The sequence below is a fragment of the Cupressus sempervirens genome, chromosome 9 (genome assembly GCF_028749045.1).
Source record: "Cupressus sempervirens isolate cs-2001-9-10 chromosome 9, ASM2874904v1, whole genome shotgun sequence".
Classification (NCBI taxonomy): domain Eukaryota; kingdom Viridiplantae; phylum Streptophyta; class Pinopsida; order Cupressales; family Cupressaceae; genus Cupressus; species Cupressus sempervirens.
Window position 1 is genome coordinate 189,814,697 of NC_143126.1, and position 20,206 is coordinate 189,834,902.

Genomic DNA, 20,206 nt, shown 5'->3' on the forward strand with positions numbered 1-20,206 from the left:
CCTTATTAGGGAAAAATTTATTTTCCACTGATGATTTTTGAGGTTTCACTTGTCCAGTTGTTGCAATAATTATCTTTAGGTGCTTGGAGTCACTGTTGTAATTTACCCAAGCCCTTATATGTAGTGCCTAATCTATAGATTGACGGGCACCAAAATATCCCCTGGCTAATAAAGATTAACTATAAATATAGTAGATGCTGGATGGTACATAGAAATCCTATTCTCCATACAAATTTTATATTGAAAATTAAATTTTAGACAGAAAGTACAAATTTGCAACACAACCCTTGGAAATATTTATGTTGTTGGCAAATGCAAAACAGTTGAGTTAAAAACCCCACCTCCATCTACATCATTTAGAGAGATCTAGAAAAGTAGCAACAAATGGATTCAAGTATGCAATTTTAGTGTAAGAATTCTCATTTATAAGATGATCCATAGGTAAAGCAGTCTCACCAAAAAGAATTTGCAATACCCATTTCATGCTTGGCCTCTCCTGCGGTTCAGGATTTGAACACACGAGTCCCAATACAAGCACTTTCTTAGTCACACCCTTGTTATAATCTTCCACAAGCCTTTGATCAACATCATCCAGTAACTTTCCATATGCATACAAATCCCAAACCCACTGAACCAAAATCACACCCTGGACATCTACAAGTTTCCTTCTGTAGGCAACGTTGAGTAAAAGAGCCCCAATGCCAAACACATCTATTGAAGGAGAATCCTTTTTTGAATGTACAAGCTCTGATGCAATGTACCCCATAGTGCCCACCACATGAGTTGTTTGAGGCTTTTCACTGTGATTTTATAATCTTCCTAAGCTAGAATCCCCCACATGACTGTTTAGATCACAGTCCAATAATACATTGTTGGATTTGATGTCCCTATGCACCACACATTTTTCCCACTTTTCGTGTGAATACAACAATTCGACAACCACATCTGTGATGATTTTGTATCTCTGTGCCCATGAAAGATTTAATTTTGGAGTCAACAGATTTGTTTCAGGACTGCCATTGGACATGAAGTCATAGACGATGAAGAGGTGCTCATCTTTTTTGCTCTAGCCCCTTAGAGGCACTAAATTCTGGTGTTGCAGCCACCCAAGGCTCAATATTTCTGCTATGAATTCATTCATTCCTTGTGCCAAATATTTTGTGATGCATTTCATAGTGATTTCTTTGCCGAAAGGCAGAGTTCCATGGTATACCTGGCCAAAACTCCCATAGCCTAGAAGATTCTCGTCCCTGAAACCCAACAAAAAAACACAGTGGTAAATCCCCTGTCAAAGGTTCTATTATGTATGGAAAATTTGCAATGACTATGATCATGAGACAAGACATTTTTCGTGAAGAAGATGAGGTCCTAACTATTTTTCATGTGTCTGTAACTTTAACAGTTACATACAGCACAGTTGTGAACATTTTAATGCTTTCAAAATTCAGATTATCTAATTATCTAAAGTTCTAAAATGTATAATCTTGAAAATGAAATAAAGGAAAATTATATTTTTACATTAAAATATAAAATAAATATTAATTATAAATTTTATCCTTTAAAAAAAATTCTTTCAAATGATTGATTAAATTAATAAAAAAATAAATGTATAAGTGTTTTCCTTTACAAGAACTAATAAATTCATGACATGGTGTGATGAACTAAAATTTCCTTTCTCTTTTGCTCTGATTGAACCCCCTACCACCAAATCTTCGCATGTCCCTTCAGTTTCGCCTTAGCAAACTTGACCCTGTCATAATCCTCAATATCTTTATACTCAAAGTACTCCTCTAGTTCATTGATCTAATTGATCAGCTCCTCTAGGTTAAGATTTCTCAAAAATGTGGGAACTTTAAACTTAGGACTTTTCCAATCTTAGAGATGGCCCTAAAAAGATTTTCTTCCATTGGGTTTAGAACTTCCTCTGCTTTGGAATTTTCTTCTACTTCGTCCTCATTCTCGCTTTCATCTCTTATGGGAAGATTTATTCCTCTGCACAATTTTTCTTCAAATGCTTGCATTTGTCTTTAGAGGGCTTGGAAACCCTCAAGTGTAACACCTACAACTATTTTTCCATGCTCTCCTCATGGAGGCATTTTGGTGCTTCTGTTGAAACCCTAGTACAAACTGCCTCACAATCGGTGATCTATTTACACTCTCAACCCAAACCATGGTCTTGGTGTGAATTGCCTCAAAGTCAGTGATCTATCCACACACTCAAGAACTCTAGCTCTGATGCCACTTGATGATGGGTCCTCCCCTTAATACCATAACCACAAAATAGAAACAAAGAAACAATAGAAAATGCAAGAAAAAAATATGGACTTCTTATTTGTGCTGCAAATGTAGAATTACAGAATTCACAAGTACAATATGCTAACCCACATTGGCACCTTCATTACAATAATTTGTGAGACAAGCTACGAACTATCACCCAGAGCTGTCCTAGACAATGTTCGAGCCTTTCTTAAATAGGCAATTTTATGCCACCCGGGAAAGTTCTAGACATTGAAACTTAATACCTAGGGTCGAGAGATCATAAAAAAACATATAGAGTCAGCTAAATACATCTTTGACAATTATCTTAGATATTTTTGGTAGCCCAACTTGAGAAGGCCATAACTCTCGAATTGTTGCTCTGATTGGCTATAATAACCACTTTTCAAAAATGCTAGCTCTTGATCTACAAGCTTAGAACCGCACAAGTGCCATTCCATCAAGTTTTTGAGCCTCATCCGGGCACTCTAAGGCCTCAAACAATGAGCCTGAAGATTTTTCTGCAAAATTTTCCATCGAAAATCCACAATAACTTCTCTGATACTTAAGCTGGAGCAATAAGATTTTTATGGTAGCCTTATAACTCTAAAATGAACCTTCCTATAGAAAATGAGGACATTCTGAGCTATTATGAAAAACTTACTAAACATAGAAAGTTCCCATAAATAGTAATTACCCTATCTACTAGTCCTTATTAGAATAGAAAATTCAAAAGAAAATATTTTTTGATGATGCAAGATTTTTCTTACACCGAGGATGCTCCTGCATCAAATATGTTGCACTTTTGTATGGTTTGCAAATGCATGAGCCATGTGATTTTTCAACTCAACCAATTTCTTTTTTGTTTCTATTTCTTTCACATTGAATTGTCATAGTTTAAAAAACTATGAAGCCTTTGACATTGTGAACCTTGTCAACATTTTTGTAGCCTTGTGAATCTATTAACTTGCCAAAATTTTAAAGATATGTTGCAACTATTTAAGATTTTTGAAATCATTAATTTGGAAACATCAATAAGCATGTACTTATTGAAAGTTGCAAAACCTTAAAACCCAAGAGTTGTACACTTCTTCTTTATTATGGTTAAGGGATAATTTATACTACATACTTGTGAATAGGGTGTCAAGGATCAAAAGTGATGAGAATTGATACCATTAGGATAACATATGAAATGAAATGAGCATGTCAGTCAAAAGAGATAAGAAAGATATTTTGTAAAGATGAAGGTACAAAATTTGGATGATTTTGGAGTACTCAATACAAACACTCAACATTCAGTATGCACATATCATCATTCAAGATCGAATGGGTGTGTAAGATTATACACACAATGAAAAATAAAGGAGGGAGTTGAATTTAGTAGGGAGGTCCCAAGGCTCATACTTGTTGAGGTCCACTTCAGCAATGACCCTTCCTATGAAATTATTGTCTATCATCTAGCCTCCCGCTTCTCCTACTAGCCACTAATGTGTTTGTATGTAAGCCACTTGTACTACACTATGTATACAAAACCCTGCATTTTTCCTTTTTCCCTTCCTCCCTTCTCCACTAAAAGGGATCACTGAAGAGACATAGATCACAAGGGCACAACAAGAGAGAAAATATATATTTACTCATGAATCCTAAATGAATGAATGAATTGAAAAACTAGGTCAGGGCATAAGTTATAACATGATTAATCAAAATTTAAAGACTTTTAGTTTCCCTTCCATTACCACAACTCAACAAAAGCTTGGACCAATAGATTATGGTTTGGGATATTGGGTAAAAAGTATAGACAACATTAATAAAATGTTTCAATGATTCTTCTACAACACTAGAAAAAATGGCAATAAAAAAATAATAACAAATGTTTTTAACCATTGTCAACACACCCAACTTTGTACATACTTCTTACCGACATTGTGACCTACGTATGCATTTTCTAGGTGATAGATAAAAATTCCATATTTATTGAACAAAAAAATTTAAAATCCATAGCTACTTTCTTTTTATCCTCTAATTCAACCCATGATTCAACACTTTGATTCATGTGCAAATACAACCCTCTAGGTACAATTCAACTGTAAAACTAAAACATAATGTGTGTGTGTGTGTGTGTGTGTGTGTGAATTTTACAAATGAAATAATAATAACCCCAAATGGAAATTTTAAATAATTAGATCTACATACCTGTAAGATCATTGATTCATGTGTTACCCTATGATGATCACTTCATGGGTTGGAGTATTTTGGTTTTGCAGTTTGAGTATGTGGAGAGCTTAAATCATTTCATGGTAATTTACCTTTATTCTTCTTCTTATATTGTCAACAACATCGCAAAAATGACAACATCATCAGAATACTTACAACAATGTTAGAATACCAATGGCATCGGAAACAATTCAAAAATAAAATAAAATAAACATTATAATGTCTCTGTTGTAGAAATTACTGTCGAAAAATGACCCCAAATGTAGTAGTGACCACCTAATGCACTAATATATTTATAAAATATCAAAGTATGCAAATAGACCAATTCCATACAACAAAGTGTCTCAACACATCCTACCTCATGAGGTGCCTCATATTCTTTTTCACAAAAAAAAATCAGCTCTCATTTCTAACCACTTTGCTCATCTCCACAATTAGCCTCTTTTCTTTCACTAACTTTATGACTTTCTTCCAATAATATGTCTCATTTATGTCCCATCTTTTTAATTACTCTAATAATTATATTTTCTTTCTTTACCAGGTGCCTCTATGGTTGATTCTTTACATTGAAAATAAATGCAAAGCTAACTTCTTTACTCTTGTATATCCTTCCTCTCTTCACGTCTCTTTGCTCTTCAAAGGTAAAAATGGAAGAAAATAAACTTTTATAGTCCACAATACCAACCATTAGAATGATCTTCAATCTTAATTATTTTTAAAAAAAAATCGATAGACGGCCAAGGCCTTGATTAATTTTATTAAATCAATAATTTAGATACAATAGCTTCACTCCATTCAAATGGGCATTGGTAGGAAAGAACGGAGAAGAAAACCTCAAGTCTTGCCCATGAAAAACGTCCTATATTATTACAATTAAAAGGGGCATACCCCAGTCAAATAAAAAATTATAGCAATATAGGGGCATATCATCGATGATTGTATAAGATTTGATTACAAATATATCGCCAATGTCACAATCCATAAGAGCCAATGTTGAAGCCAAATAAAACTATCATATACCTACCTTGATCACTCATTCCTCCTATTGAGCTTAAAACACCAATATTATTAGAACATTTTTTAATTAGAATCATAAAAAGAATATCCTAAAGGTTCCAAGCTGGTCTATTTCATGTCTTTATTAATAAAGAATCCATCTTATTAAATAAAAACAACAATAAAATACATCCCATGCACATTCATTAAATGACATGAGGAGGCCAATAATAAATTGCCTCAACTACTCTAAGGGTTAAATCATGAAACCTGAAACTAAGCCAAATAATTAGAATATCCCATAATAAAAAGACCACAAATTTAGCTAGAGACATCATGGAAACCAAAAGAAAGGGAATGAAAATATCTCAATCCCTACATGGAGCATACCATACTATGAACAAGATCATAAACATACATAACCTCCATCATATGATAGTACAATTAGATACCTCAAAATAGCACAGCTAAGAATCTAATCACCATTGTAATATCAACAACAATAATAAACCCGAGGCTACAATGAAATAAAGATCCACTCCCCTAAAAATACTAAGTCTAGAGGGCTGCTGTAGAGTAAAATATGCACAGAATTGAGAGAAAAAACTATAGAAACCCTTTCATGACAATATCCATGATCGAACTGTAAATTGTAAAATGACCTTGACAACCCCTCAATTAACCAATGTATCTAACTTACATATGATCAAGGATAAGCCTAATATATAAGACCAATATAAAATTTAACCAAAAGGAACTACCGATTATTATAAACTAAAATCTATACTCCATTAGCTCCTTTATTGGCAAGCCAATCAGCTTTCCTATTTCCTTCTCGAAAAATATGGCAAACTTGAGAACTTCAATCTTAATTGTTATAAGCTTATGTGATGAGCTAATAAAAATCACAAAATAGTACATGATAATTCAATTATAAGATAGGTTTATTGGATTGATAACATGATTATAGACCAAAATTAAAGAATGTCGACAAAGGTTATAACAAGCATTAAGAGTAACTCTGAACATAAAAGATGAAAATTCGTTATTAAATAAGAGAAGTCATAGAATCATAAAACCATTGCCCCTAAATGATGGGTTGTCAAGACAAGTAAAGGAATATGTTACTTGTACATGCTGAAAAGTTAATTTAAAATTAACAATGTTTAATTTATTTTTAATTCAATTTATATTAAATATCTAATTAAAAATTTAAAAAAGGTAAATAACCATCTTATATAATTGAATTGATAATCTGATTATAGACCAAAAGAATGCTGACAAAGGATATAACATGCAATAATAATAGCAACCCTAAGTATAAAAGATAAAAAATGGTTATAAAAAGAGAGAAGCAATATAAACATAAAGCCATGACTCCAAAATGATGGGTTGTCAAGACGAGAAGGGAAATATCTTCAAAGAAATCATCCAGATTCATTTTTTTCTTAGGGGTCGCCTATCCAATTGTTGTGATACTAATCTCCAGGTGCTTGGAGTAGTTGTTGTAGTCAATCCTTACCCTTATTTATTCCCAATCTTGAGATTGATGGGCGTCAAAATATTCCCTTGTCAATATATGCTGATGGAACATACAAATCCTCTTATGTATACAACTTTCACAAGAAACTCTCCATTTTTGGCAAAAAATGCCTTCACAATGCCGCCATTAATAGTATTCTTGTTGTTGATGAATGCAAAATAGTTGAATGGAACACTCCCACCAGCATCATTCAGAAAAATCCAGAAAAGTACCAGCAACCAAATTCAAGTGTGCAATGTCAATGTAAGAATACTTATTTATAAGTAGAGGGCTCAAGAGGATCCAAATGCAAAGCACCCTCACCGCAAAGAATCTGCAACATCTATTTCATGCTTGGTCTCTCATTTGGATCAGGGTTTGATCATTTAATCTTGCCAAACAAAAATCCCCCACACGACCGTTCAAATCATAGTCCAATAATATATTGCTGGATTTAATATCCCTATGCACCACACATTTTTCCTAATGTTCGTGTAAATACAACAGTCCGGTGGCTACATCTTTGAGGATTTTGTATATGTGAGCCCATGTTAGATTCGATTCTGGACTGAACAAATTTCTTTCAAGACTTCCATTGGACATGTTGTCATAGACAATGAAGAGGCACTCATTTTTCCTACTCCAGCCCCTTAGAGGCACTAAATTTCGGTGCTGCAGCCTCCCATGGCTTGATATTTCTCCCATGAATTCCTTCATTCCTTCTGTGAAATCTTTTTTGATGCATTTCATGGTGATTTCTTCGCCGGAAGGCAGAGTACCCCTGTATACTTGCCCAAAGCCCCCATAGCCAAGAAGATTCTCATCCGTGAAGCTTTGCAATTGAGATCAAGGCCAACACAATTTGTATAACTAATCATATATAAGAAATGCAATTATCAAATCCAGATGCAGTACATTGACTATTCATGAATTGTAAAGTCTCATGTACATAATTAAATATCTGATAGAAAGATGTTTTAATTTGTTTTTGATTCTATTTAAGTATCAAATTTATTCTTATTTCATCTTTGTAGCGAGGTTGAGCTTTCGATAGTTGAATCTCTGTGGCCAATATTGCAGCTCCCATTTTTCATAAAATTCTATGTAGTCCATCTTTTTCAACCAATAAAATGTGCTAAGAATGACTCCTAAGATAAAAGCTATTGAACACACTGTAGTAATTAATATGAAATTTGTAGATTGGTAGAACTTGGAAATTTTGAATTTGAAGGAAGGGAGATGCACAATGTCTATATCTTTAGTTTTGTTGTGGCCGGATGTGAAGCTCCATGCCAAAATGTAATGATTCTCACTCAAAGACCAAGTATTTGTTGATTCAATTGATTTTTATCACTTATATGAATGGCATCTAGATCTTATGAGTACTAAATGAATTTGACTAAGTAAACTACATAGTTAAGAGCCTCACGTAGTGTGCAAGGGAAATAAGACATACCTGTAGATGCAGAAAACCCAAGGTACATGTAGTCTTGTACAACACCACTCAAATTCAAGTCTTTTCTGGAGAGCAGAGATCTGTTTGGCCTCACTTGTCCAATTGCTGCGATGCGTATGTCATAGTCGATATTTCTTCTATTGAGAATGATAGGTTTTTTTAAAGTGTTGTTTCTTCATTCATATGGTAAATGAGAACTCGAAAAAACAAGAAATTATTTTTCTTGACTTGACTGCGAGTATTAATTAGGATGCACGACTTTCCTTGTGAAGGCGTCACTCATTCATACGCTGTTCGGTGACGTGAGGACTTGAAACATGTCGACTATAGGGATGGAAATATGGGACGAAAAGATATCATTCACAAATTGATGCAATCTTTCCGTGGAGTTGGGTATTCGACGAGGGCATAAAATGTTGAGATTCAACGCATGGGTATTCGACGAGGGCTTTTGAGGTGGTCAATGTGGGGTCTGCTAAATTAGAGAGGAGCTTTGTCAGATGTTGTAGATGTCGAGAAAATGTGGAAGCGGACAAGGGGACGCGATTTGGTTTTCAAAAAATTATACTAGCAATTAGTGTGCAATGGGTACGTAGAATAGGTGTGGGGTGTCAATTAGGGAAAAATGTGGCCTATTTTATTGTATACATACTTAAGATATGTTGTCAATTAGAAATTTTATTTTGTACTCTATTTATGGAAGGACAATAGGGAAAATTGTGGCCTAATTTTTGTATATACGTATGTAAGATATGTGATCAATTGAGGACTTTATTTTGTATCCTATCTTGTTAACACCCCACCTCCCACCTCTCTTTCTCTTTCTCACTAACTCATATAAAATATAATAGAAAAATTAATTATTTATTCATTCTCATAATAATTAGAATAAAATCATTTTTTAAAAATCCTCAAAAAAGAGAGGAGGGGAAGAGATAATGATAGATAGGGAGAGGAAATTTTTTTAATTCATATTTATAAAATTTCTTATAAGAGAAAGGGGAGAGACAATGATAGATAGTGAGAGGAAATCACATTGTGTGTGTGTGTGGGCGCATGCACATGTTGGACTTAGATAAGAAGAGAGGAACATAGAGTATGTGTGGTTACTGAGATATAGAGTAAAAGTCAATTATAACTATTGACTATGGGCTTTGTTTGTATTATTAAATTTCCTAATTACTTCTTAGGCTAATGATTTAGATGCTCTAGATTTTATCGCTCCATTCACCAGGTTGGGAATGTGACTTCTTGTTGTATTATAGTACAAAGGGCTCTTCTTCCACCAGAGCAGACAACTTCATCCATTGAGAAAGGGGTCGAGCTATGGCATCCCTTATAGCAATAAAATCATCACAAACTTCAATGACCCTAAAAGAGCCATTTTATGCAGTAGGGAAGCATAGATTTGGAAAATACAAAGTAGAGACAGATAAGAAAGTGTGGTATGGAAACAAGCAAGAAGAGGAAGGGGTTTAAATAGGTTCTTAGAACATATACTGCTAGCAATCACTAACACAAAAAATAACTAAGAAGTTCGGGAGGGAGCTTCCAAGCACATTCCTAATCTGTTGACATAATTCAAGCATCTTCTATCTGTATACAATTTTCATTGCACATGAATGAAATATTACCATTTATCAAATCTTCTGCTCAGTTCTCATTGTGTTTTGTGTGCTTGGTGTGGAAAATTCATTTGTGATGATTTTGATTGTGGATGAAGCACAATAGTAATGTGAAATAATGAAGTGATCCTCCTCTTAATTTAGCAATTTCTTCCATTTCTTTTAGCTTAGTTTATCTATCGTTTCTATATTAAATCTTCTATCATTTATAACATGTGGCAAGTATATGATTTTTTCATATTACCCTACGATATAGTATATGATGCTATGCACATGATGTGTATAAGATATATTATGAATAATTAAAACTTGTTATTGCATTTTTGACCAATGGATGTGGTCATGAGATTTAAACAATAGGTACCCTATAGAGTTATGAAATGTCATTTTACGCTCTCTCTCTCTCTCTCTCTCTCTCTCTCTCTCTCTCTCTCTCTCTCTCTCTCTCTCTCTCTCTCTCTCTCTCTCTCCCTCCCATCCTCTAGATATTTATCTCTATCTTTTCCTTTCCTCTTCCCACTCCATTTCTAGACATGTCTCCCTCTCTCTATCCATACATCTCACTCAATTGCCTTCTTTCGATTTCATTAAATCTCTACACATTTATATTTCTTCTTGATATCTCCCTCTATCTCTATATTGTTATCTCATTGTTATCTCATTGTCCTTCTCTATTCCAATATATATCCCCCTTCCCACCTCTCAGTCTATCTCACTTTCTACCTCTGCACACACATGCATATACATACATACACACGTGCATACACTTATTGTTTTTCCATCTAGATACATCTCATGTTCTCTAACAACTATTCTGCCCCAATGAATCCCTTCTTGTACCTTTATATCTCTGCATCTTCATATTTCTTTCTAGGCTATCTCTCTCTTTCATCTCCATATCAAGAAATTCTGATTCAACTCCATCACTCTTCAATTTATATACTAACATGAATCATTATTTTAGGAAAAGTAATATTTTAAGTGGGTGTGCATAAGTTCATTTCATGCACTATGTTGACAATTCATTTTGTGTTGGAATGTATCATAGTAACCAACTGCACGTTTTTGTAATGGGCACCCTGGAAATGCCCAAAAATTTAACCAACTACTGATGGAGATTTTAATGTCTTTACATAGATTTGAAACCACATAACATGAACAAGAAGGAATTTATGCAAACTGAAGATTGAACTACTATTGAAATAATATTATTTTCAAACTAATAAAATCAAGTACATAGCAAAATTTACTATTCACTAATTACTCCAACATTATAACATGTAAAATCATCCCTTCACAATGGCATAAGTATCAGACAAGGAGTGAGAATGATATGAGAAAATGCCCAATATGCTTGTAGCTTGAAATGCGCCCAAGCTACCTGTTAATGAAGCTAACAGCAATAATTTCCAAAGGCCAAAAAGAGAGGATAGATGTCCTTTAATGCCAAGAAAAGATCCATAACTTTCATATACAATTTCTTCTCATATTCAACCTGCCTAACAATAGCCACAGGATCTCCTTTTATTCCTACTTCATAGGGTTGACCACTTTTCACAATCAATCTGGGATAAATAAAATAAAATAAAAGGCTAATGGTCACACAACTAGACAACTGTTAAAGTGGGGACATTACAGTTTGCTACCCTTGAAATTGCTTTTCCTCAAGCAATCTCAGTCATGTTTGTTGTAACACTTGCTCACTCTCCCATGTAGCATCTTCCTCTGGTAGGTCTCTCCATCAGACTAAATATTCTTTAATCACCCTATTTCGCAAAGTCCTCTCCCTAGTATCCAAAATAGCCTCAGGAATCAATATGAGCTTCCCCTCCTTATCTAATGGTGTGAAATCTGCAGAAGGCACAACTCTCTGACCGATGACTTTCTTAAGCCTTGACACATGAAACACATTATGCACCCAACTGCCCTCTGGAAGCTCAATCTCGTAGGCAACCTCACTCACCCTGCAAATCACTCTGTAGGGACCATAAAACCTAGGCTTCAACTTCTTTTCTATGCTCTTCTTGAGTGATGACTGTCTGTATGGTTGTAGCTTCAAGTAAACAATATCCTTAACCTCAAAACAATGCTCTATCTTGTGCTGATCAACATACAATTTCTATTGATTTTGGGCTTGCTATATATTCTCCTTGAGCACCCTCAAAATATCCTAACTATCCTGCAAGAAGTCTTTGGCTTTGGCCATTCTACTATTCCCCAAAACTAGATACATGAAGCCAGGTGCTTCATAACTGTATAGTGCCATGAATGGAGTCATCTTGATGGACATATGATAAGTGGTGTTATAACAGTACTCTCCCATATGTAGCCATTTGACACAAGCTCTCTATTGTGTAGTTACATAATTCTTCAGATATCCTTCCACCCATTTATTCACAATCTCTGTTTGCTCATCTATCCGTGGATGATAATTAGTGCTAGGTGTAAGATCTATGCAACACAATCCAAATAGTTCCTACCAAAAAACACTCATAAATTTACTATCCTGGTCATTGACAATGAAACTAGGTAGCCCATGTAACCGAAATATCTCTCCAAAGAAAAGATTGGCTACTTGTGTTGTTGTGTAGGTGGATGGAATAGCAAAGAAGTGAGCAAACTTTGTCAGCTGGTCAACTACTATATAGATTCAATCTCTCCACTATACTTGTGGTAACTTGGTGATGAAGTCCATAGAAATACTTTCCCATTTCCTATCCAGAACTGGCAAAGGTTGTAACAACCCTGTAGGATATGTGTGATGTCCCTTATTCTGCAGACAAATTGCACAGTCCCTAACATGCTTCTAAGCATCATCCTTAAGCCCTTTCCATGTGAATCTACTCACAGATCTGCCTGGAGGTCTTAAAAACCCCCTAGATGTCCAGTTGTAGGTGCATTGTGAAATGCTTTCAATATTACCTCCGTAAACTATGATGAAGGAATCAAATATATCATACCTTGGAACTTGATCAATCCATCCATCACTACATAATGATCATCTTGTATGGTGCTTGCAATCACTCCAAAAGCCCAAGTGTCCCTCGCATTCACTACTATAATCTTATTTCTCCAATCTCCTATAATCTAAGCTAGAGCACAAATATGAAGTCTCCTAGATAAAGCATCTGCCACCACATTCTTCTTCCCTTTGAGAAACTCAATGTCAAAGTCATAAGCCTACAACTTCATAATCCACTTCTATTTTCTATCATTTAAATCATGTTGGCTCATGAAGTATTTGATGCTGTTGTGATCAGTCTTGATAACAAACTTCTCCCTAACTAGGTAGGGTCAAAACTTGGCCAATACATGCATAATAGCCAACATCTCTCGATCATAGATGGAATAGCTCCTCTTCACTCGATGAAGCTTCTTACTCTCAAAAACAATGGGATGCTTCTCCTACATCAAGACTACCCCAATCTCATCTCCTGGTGCATCACAATGAAGCTCAAATGGCTTTGTGAAGTCTAGTAGAGCTAGTACTAGACATGATGACATCACCTTATTGAAATGATCAAAGCTTCTCTAAGCTGCCCCTATCCATGTGAAGGTCCCTTTCTTGTTAAGGTTTTTCAAGGGTGCAATGATCTGTGAAAATCACTTAACAAATCTCCTATAAAACTCGCAAAGACCAAAGAACCCTTTAAGTTGTGTAAGGTTCATAGGAGTAGGCCAATCAACAATAGCTCTAATATTTTCAGGATCTACCAAAACTCCATCTATGCTGATGATATTCCCAAGGTATAGTAGCTCAGTCAACCCAAACTCACACTTAGATTCCTTGGCATGTAGTGACTCATTCTCCAAAATGGAAAACAACATCTCAAGATGTTGTAAATGCTCCTCCCAAGTCTTATTGAAGACTAAAATGTCATCAAAGAAAATGAGGACAAATCTCCTAAGCCGTCCCCTAAATACCTGATTCATGGAACTCTGAAATGTAGTAGGGGCAGTGGTTAGCCCAAATGGCATAACCAAAAACTTGAAGTGGCCATAGTGACACTGAAAGGTTGTCTTCTCAAAATACCCCGATCGTAAAATCAATCTTTTTAAATAAACATGCACCATGCAACTCATCAATCAGCTCATCTATCTATAGGATGGGATATTTATTCTTAATGGTCTTCTTATTTAATGCCTTGTGATTGATGCACATGTGCATCGTCTCGTCCTTCTTCTTTACCAATACTACTGCTAAAGAAAAGGGGCTCTTACTAGGCTTGATATGCCCCATCTCAAACAACTCCTTAATTGCCTTCTCTATCTCATCCTTGTGTTTCTTAGGATGACGATAGGGAGTAATCATAACTAGTTTGGCTCCCTCCTTGAGCTCAATAACATGCTCTATCCTCCTGTCAGGAGGAACCACATGTGAAATCTCGCCAAATACCTTACTGTTCCTGTCAAATATCTCCTGGATATCTGGTGGATGACTCTTCACCTATGGCTACCATGAAGCTGGCATAGTGAAACATTCTGCTACCCACTGTATGTCATTATGCTGAAAAAGGTTTTGTTTTCTCCTCAGGGAGACTACTCTACAACTCCCATTTGAAAGTCCCCTAAGTACAACAGTTCTCCCATCATGTTGAAGCCTCATCTCCAATTTTGCTAGGTTGAGGGTGAACTTGACTAGCGAGGCCATCCATGTCATGTTGAGGATGCCATCATAGTCTCCCATGTCTACTAAATAAAACTCATCCTCCAACTCATAGCCATCTCCAAACCTGATGTGAAGATTAGATATCATTTGAGTCCATAATAATTTGTCACCATTAGCTACCATGACTCTAAACCAAACGTGCTCCTCAATCTGTAAACCTCTCTTGGTTACCAATTGTGCATCTATGAAACTATGTGTAGCCCCAATGTCAATGAGTGAAATCACTTTCTGCCCCTAGATAGTAACCCTAACCTTAAATGTAATTGCCTTCTAAGTGCCCATTAATTGTGCCAATTACTTCTCATCCTTAGAAATCTGCTCTCCTTTGTAGTGGTATCCTCATCTAAATCAAAGTACTGATCCTCCTTCAATGACTTTGACTCCTCTGCTAAGAAATACTCCATTTGATTTTCCTTAGCCTTGAGAGGACACTTATGAGATAAATTCCAAGGCTCTCTACAATGAAAACATAGATTCTTTTTCCTCAACTCATTCAGGGTGTCATTATCCAACTTATTATCCCTTTTTGACTGAGCATCCTTGTGAAAAGATTTTTTTGTCCTTCTCCTTGTCCTTTTTCATATATTAATCCCTATGCTGAAATCTGCTCCTAAAAGAAGAAGGTGCTAAGTCATGAGCCTTCTTAGTAGCCTCTTGTAATGTAGCTGGGTCATGCCCCTTGACCCAACCCCTCAAGGGATCTGAGAGTCCTTCCATAAATAACACTACTAACCTCCTCTCTGAAATGTTTGTGACCAACATACTAACCTCTAAAATTCACTGATATACATCTCAACTAATTCCCACTGCTTGAGTTGTGCCAACTCCTTAAACTGTAACTTGAGATCCCTAGTATCAAATCTCTCTATGAGCTTCTTAGTGAACTCCTTGTAAGATGTGATTTGATTATGCCCCAAGGTTACCATGCCATGATGCCACCACTCATACATCGGTCCATCCAAGTGAATAGCCACATACTTTATAGTATCCTCCTCAGGCATAGGATTCAGCTGCAAGTATGTATCTACCTTCTGCACCCAAGATTATGCGGTCATCTTCCCTAAAACATCATAATAAGGTAAAGAAAGTTTCCCAACTTTCTTTCTCAGCTCAATGTTTTGATTTCTCCCCCTTGATCTGGGCATGCATCTCATCCTCAAGTGCATATAATCTCTAAGGGAAATATCTGCCTGAAACTCTGGTCCACTAGCCTCCCAATCCCTCTTGAACTAATCATATAACTCGATAATTTGTAGTTAATTAATTGGTTGAACTGGATCTTTGGGTGGGAAGGTGGGTAGAAGAGGTCTTGAGCTCGTTGTTCAAGCTAGGCTTGCAACATGTTTAAAGTTATCAACCTCATTCCAATTGTTGCCATGTCCATTATTACCATTAATGTTATTCTTAGGACCATTGTTGTTGCCTCAACCTCCATTATTATTGCCGCTATTGTTGTCATTTCCCCCATTGTTGACATCACCTAGATTAATATCGATGCACATCTATCTAGCCATAAGATGCAACATCATATCCATTCACCTATTTTGCTCCTGTTGCATATGCTACCCCTCCTCTAGTGTACCTGGTAACAGTATGAACATTACATCCTCCTGATATGGACCAGTATTCTTGTCTCCACCTAATCTTGTATTCCTATCATCTCGTTCACCTATACTATTGTCTTGTTCAAAGAATATCTCCTTTGTGTCTATATGACTGGATTGTATGTCCCTCTATACTGATGAACTAGCCTATTCCCTATAAGACCTTCACAGGATGGCAGGACTTATATAGCTTTGATACCACTGTAATGGGTACCCTAGAAATGCCCAAAAACTGAACCAACCGGTGATAGAGATTTTAATGTCTTTGCATAAATTCGAAACCACATAACATGAACAAGAAGAAATTTATGCAAACTAAAGATTGAACTATTATTGAAATAATATTACTTTCAAACTAATAAAATCAAATACATAGACAACTTTTCTACTCACTAATTACTCCAACATTATAACATGTAAAATCATCCCTTCATAATGGCATAAGTATCATATGAGGAGTGGGAATGCTATGAGAAAACACCCAATTTTCCTGTAGCTAGAAATGCACTGAAGTTGCCTGTTAATGAAGCTAATAGCAATGGATTTCAAAGGCCAAACCCCAAGGGAATGACGTCTAGAATGTCACAAGAGAGGATAGATGTCCTCTAATGCCAAGAAGAGATCCATAACTCTCATATCAAATTTCTTTTTGTATTCAACCTACCTAACAATAGCCACAAGCTCTCCTTTTATTCCTACTTCATAGGGTTGACCACTTTTCACAAGCAATGTGGGATAAATAAAATAAAACAAAATAAAAGGCTAATAGCCACACAACTAGACAATTGCTAAAGTGGGGACATTATAGTTATGTTTTTGTTTTGGATACAATCACGTGGTTTTGTTTCCTTATATACATGTGGTTTATCTTCATATTTTAAAGAATGCCCTTTTTCATTTAGAGTATTGCATTATTTTCTATATTTATAATCAAATCTATGGGATATGATACCATAATATCTTGTTGCATTGATGCCATGAGATACATGTATTGACAAGATAGGATTTGTCAAGGTTGTTTTTATTGTAGTCAAATGTATTATATAATTATTGATAGGATCGGATTTATCAATGACTCTAAATAGTTCCATGTGGTGTGTCATTACCTATTCACGTTCCACACTCTCTTAATCAACCCTTATATATTTCCACCTTTCTACTCCCTTCTCTCTCCTTCTCTCCATATCACCTCTCTATTAGGACTATTTTTACACAAACAACATTTCCTATATGGGCTACATATTTAACTCATGTAATGCATAGATATATACAAAAATTAGTCCAAGATTTTTTGTTTATCTTTGACCTTCCACATCTCTTCCATATACCCATTGCATAATAATGTACAATTACTAGTAATATTGAATATTTGAAAATTTTGGATTTACCATATAACCATTTTTCGTAATACATCATACATCATAATGTTTGAAAATCTATCATAAATCATGTGAATGAAATGATCATAGATCAAAAAATAAATAAATAAAATCTATACAATAAAATCCAATAACCTTTAAGATAACCTCTCATTATTTTTCCATTCAAATTTGATCCGTCTAGCCTTGTCTTGGGGCCTTTTAATCTTATCAAAGTCCTCAACAACTATCCAAGGTATGTCCTTTAACTCACCAATCCATTTCCATAAGCCAGTTATCTCATTAACATCATTAGGAGCATAAACAAGGAAGATGCCAAGTTCTTAGTTATTAAAAGGTAGGGAGATCTATATTGCTTTGTTGCACAATGAAAATCTCCAACCAATCACAAATACATTTGAGTGCAAAAGGTATGGTAGAAAAGGTGGTTGCATGATCAATTCAAATACATTTGAGTGCAATATCTAGATTGCACCCAATTGCTTTGACTTCTTGAAGCATAGGAATGCACTACATACTTTTTGTTTGAATTTTCCAATCCCTTAAAGTTCCATGGTGCACATTTGATATCCTTCAATAATATTATACTTCAATTTCCATTATCCTTCAATAGCAATAAAGGTAAATACATCAACTAGTTAGCCAAGGGTGTCAAATCCAAAACAATCTTGGAATATAATTGAAATCTTATACAATTGATATGTGCAAATAAAAATTATCTATGAATCTAATATCTTTTAAGCATGAATATTTGTGACAACCGATTGTCATGGCCAGGGTCATGATGAGTATTTTAAGGCACTTGGAACATCATCCACAAGCATTGCTGCTAGTTGATTCCCCAAGTCACCATTAGCTTCCATCTTGAAGAAGACTCAGACATATACATACAATTTTTGGAAATTTCTATCTAATTAGCGTTAGAATTGTGATTGTAAGTAAAGGGAAATGAGATCGACCATCTACTGGATATTTTTTATTTTTGATTGGATCTAATGATCTAGTATTTTTGTAGAAAAGGGGTTAAATTAATTAATAAATAATAAAATAGATAATGTAAGATAACAACTATTTGAGAAAAGCTCTCTCAGAATAGCTCTCTCAACTCATGAAGTCTAAGAAAAACAATTTGAACTGAACTTAATCTATTTCCCCCAACTTTTGAATCAAATAATGCTTTTGTAAATTTCATATCTTGTATCTACTGAATGGAGTATGGCACCGTACATTGCCCCACTGGAGTGTCGAACCCACAGTTAGGACTTGAACTCTAAGCCCTAACAATCATAAAATTCTATTTCATTATAATTATTTTGAACCAGCCCTCGTCTACCTTAATACCATTTGAAATGTATGAAAATATGATCGCAATTCTATCCAATAAAGCAACCATTTTATCTGCAAGCTGCCATGCTCCCTTATTTGTGACGAAAATGCAAAAAAAGTGAAGCAAAAGAGAAGGATTGTGAGCAGGAATGTGATGAACAAGTAGATCCACAACAACCATAAGACCCTAAACATAAAATTTTCTTATTCTACTTAGATCAATGACAGGACACTACCTTCATCTGATGGTTAGCAGATTATTAGAAATATCCAAAAGCATAACGTGTAAAGTGGCCCAAAAATAGACGCATGAGATTGATTCAATGGTCAGCCGTTGGATTAAATACAGAGCTAATAAAGATGACAAAGAGGCATCTCAATAACTAAATAGAGAGTTAGACATACAAATGTCCCCATAAACATGTCGGTAACCGGTTGGTGACCTGCTGTTTAAGATTTCATTGAAGCAATCCACCCTGCGATGGAGTGTTATAATCTTCTAGCCACAAATCGATCATCTAGTAACACATTGTCTTGGAGGGGAACTCTAGAATCAACGTGCACGAGAGGATACAAACACAGACACTCGCACAAAGCTGCATGGAGATATTGCATTTCTCTCAATTCTTATGAGCTAAAAATAACCCACTTATCAGATTCCAATTTGAATTCAATTACTCTTGGGAGTTGATCGAGGGGAATGTTAATGCAAAATATAGTGTAATCTCTCCAACTTTCATGTTCTATGATTCTGTCTACTACTTGGATTTCACCCAGTCCATTGGCTATTTATTTAAGCACCTCTCTAGCGTAGTATTCCATGAGAAGTTTATAGAATCTAATCCATATTGTCTTTTTACTAAATTCAAAGGCCCACAAATGGAAATTTGGGCACCATTTATCCATGTGCACAACATAACCTACCATATTTTGACTCCTGTATCAAATGATATCATATCTCCTAGTTTCCAAGAGCGTAATGCTTAAGAAGAAATTGTTTGGTAGTTTGTTGAAGGTGAATCCGATCCCCCATTTTTAGATCCACTAATCCTTGAATTTAGTCATTTCAATAGTACCTCCTTTCCACTTTGTGATTATTCGATATTCTTGGATCTTTTCTACCATCTTCTTGATATTATCTGTCTGAGAGGAACGGATC

The 20,206-nt window shown here is 35.3% G+C and overlaps 2 protein-coding genes across 2 annotated transcripts; both read right to left on the reverse strand.

The window, feature by feature from the left end:
- Positions 1 to 352: 352 nt before the first annotated feature.
- LOC149538118 (putative L-type lectin-domain containing receptor kinase S.7) lies at positions 353 to 766 on the reverse strand. The gene has a single exon (XM_089802420.1). It carries the CDS (start codon positions 764 to 766, stop codon positions 353 to 355), a length of 414 nt encoding a protein of 137 aa, XP_089658546.1.
- A 6,637-nt stretch (positions 767 to 7,403) lies between these two features.
- Positions 7,404 to 8,326, reverse strand: LOC149538119 (L-type lectin-domain containing receptor kinase S.1-like). The gene is made up of 2 exons (XM_089799496.1): positions 8,014 to 8,326; positions 7,404 to 7,821 (listed from the first exon to the last, which is right to left on the reverse strand). Exons 1-2 carry the CDS (start codon positions 8,099 to 8,101, stop codon positions 7,472 to 7,474), a joined length of 438 nt encoding a protein of 145 aa, XP_089655622.1. The 5' UTR covers positions 8,102 to 8,326; the 3' UTR covers positions 7,404 to 7,471.
- Positions 8,327 to 20,206: the final 11,880 nt, after the last annotated feature.

Excerpts from the sequence above, each read along its gene's own strand:
- LOC149538118 (XM_089802420.1), bottom strand. The coding sequence starts at position 766 with ATGGGGTACATTGCATCAGAGCTTGTACATTCAAAAAAGGATTCTCCT.
- LOC149538119 (XM_089799496.1), bottom strand. The coding sequence starts at position 8,101 with ATGGACTACATAGAATTTTATGAAAAATGGGAGCTGCAATATTGGCCA. Across the intron at positions 7,822-8,013 it reads GCTCAACCTCGCTACAAAGA|GCTTCACGGATGAGAATCTT; the intron begins TGAAATAAGAAT and ends CTCAATTGCAAA.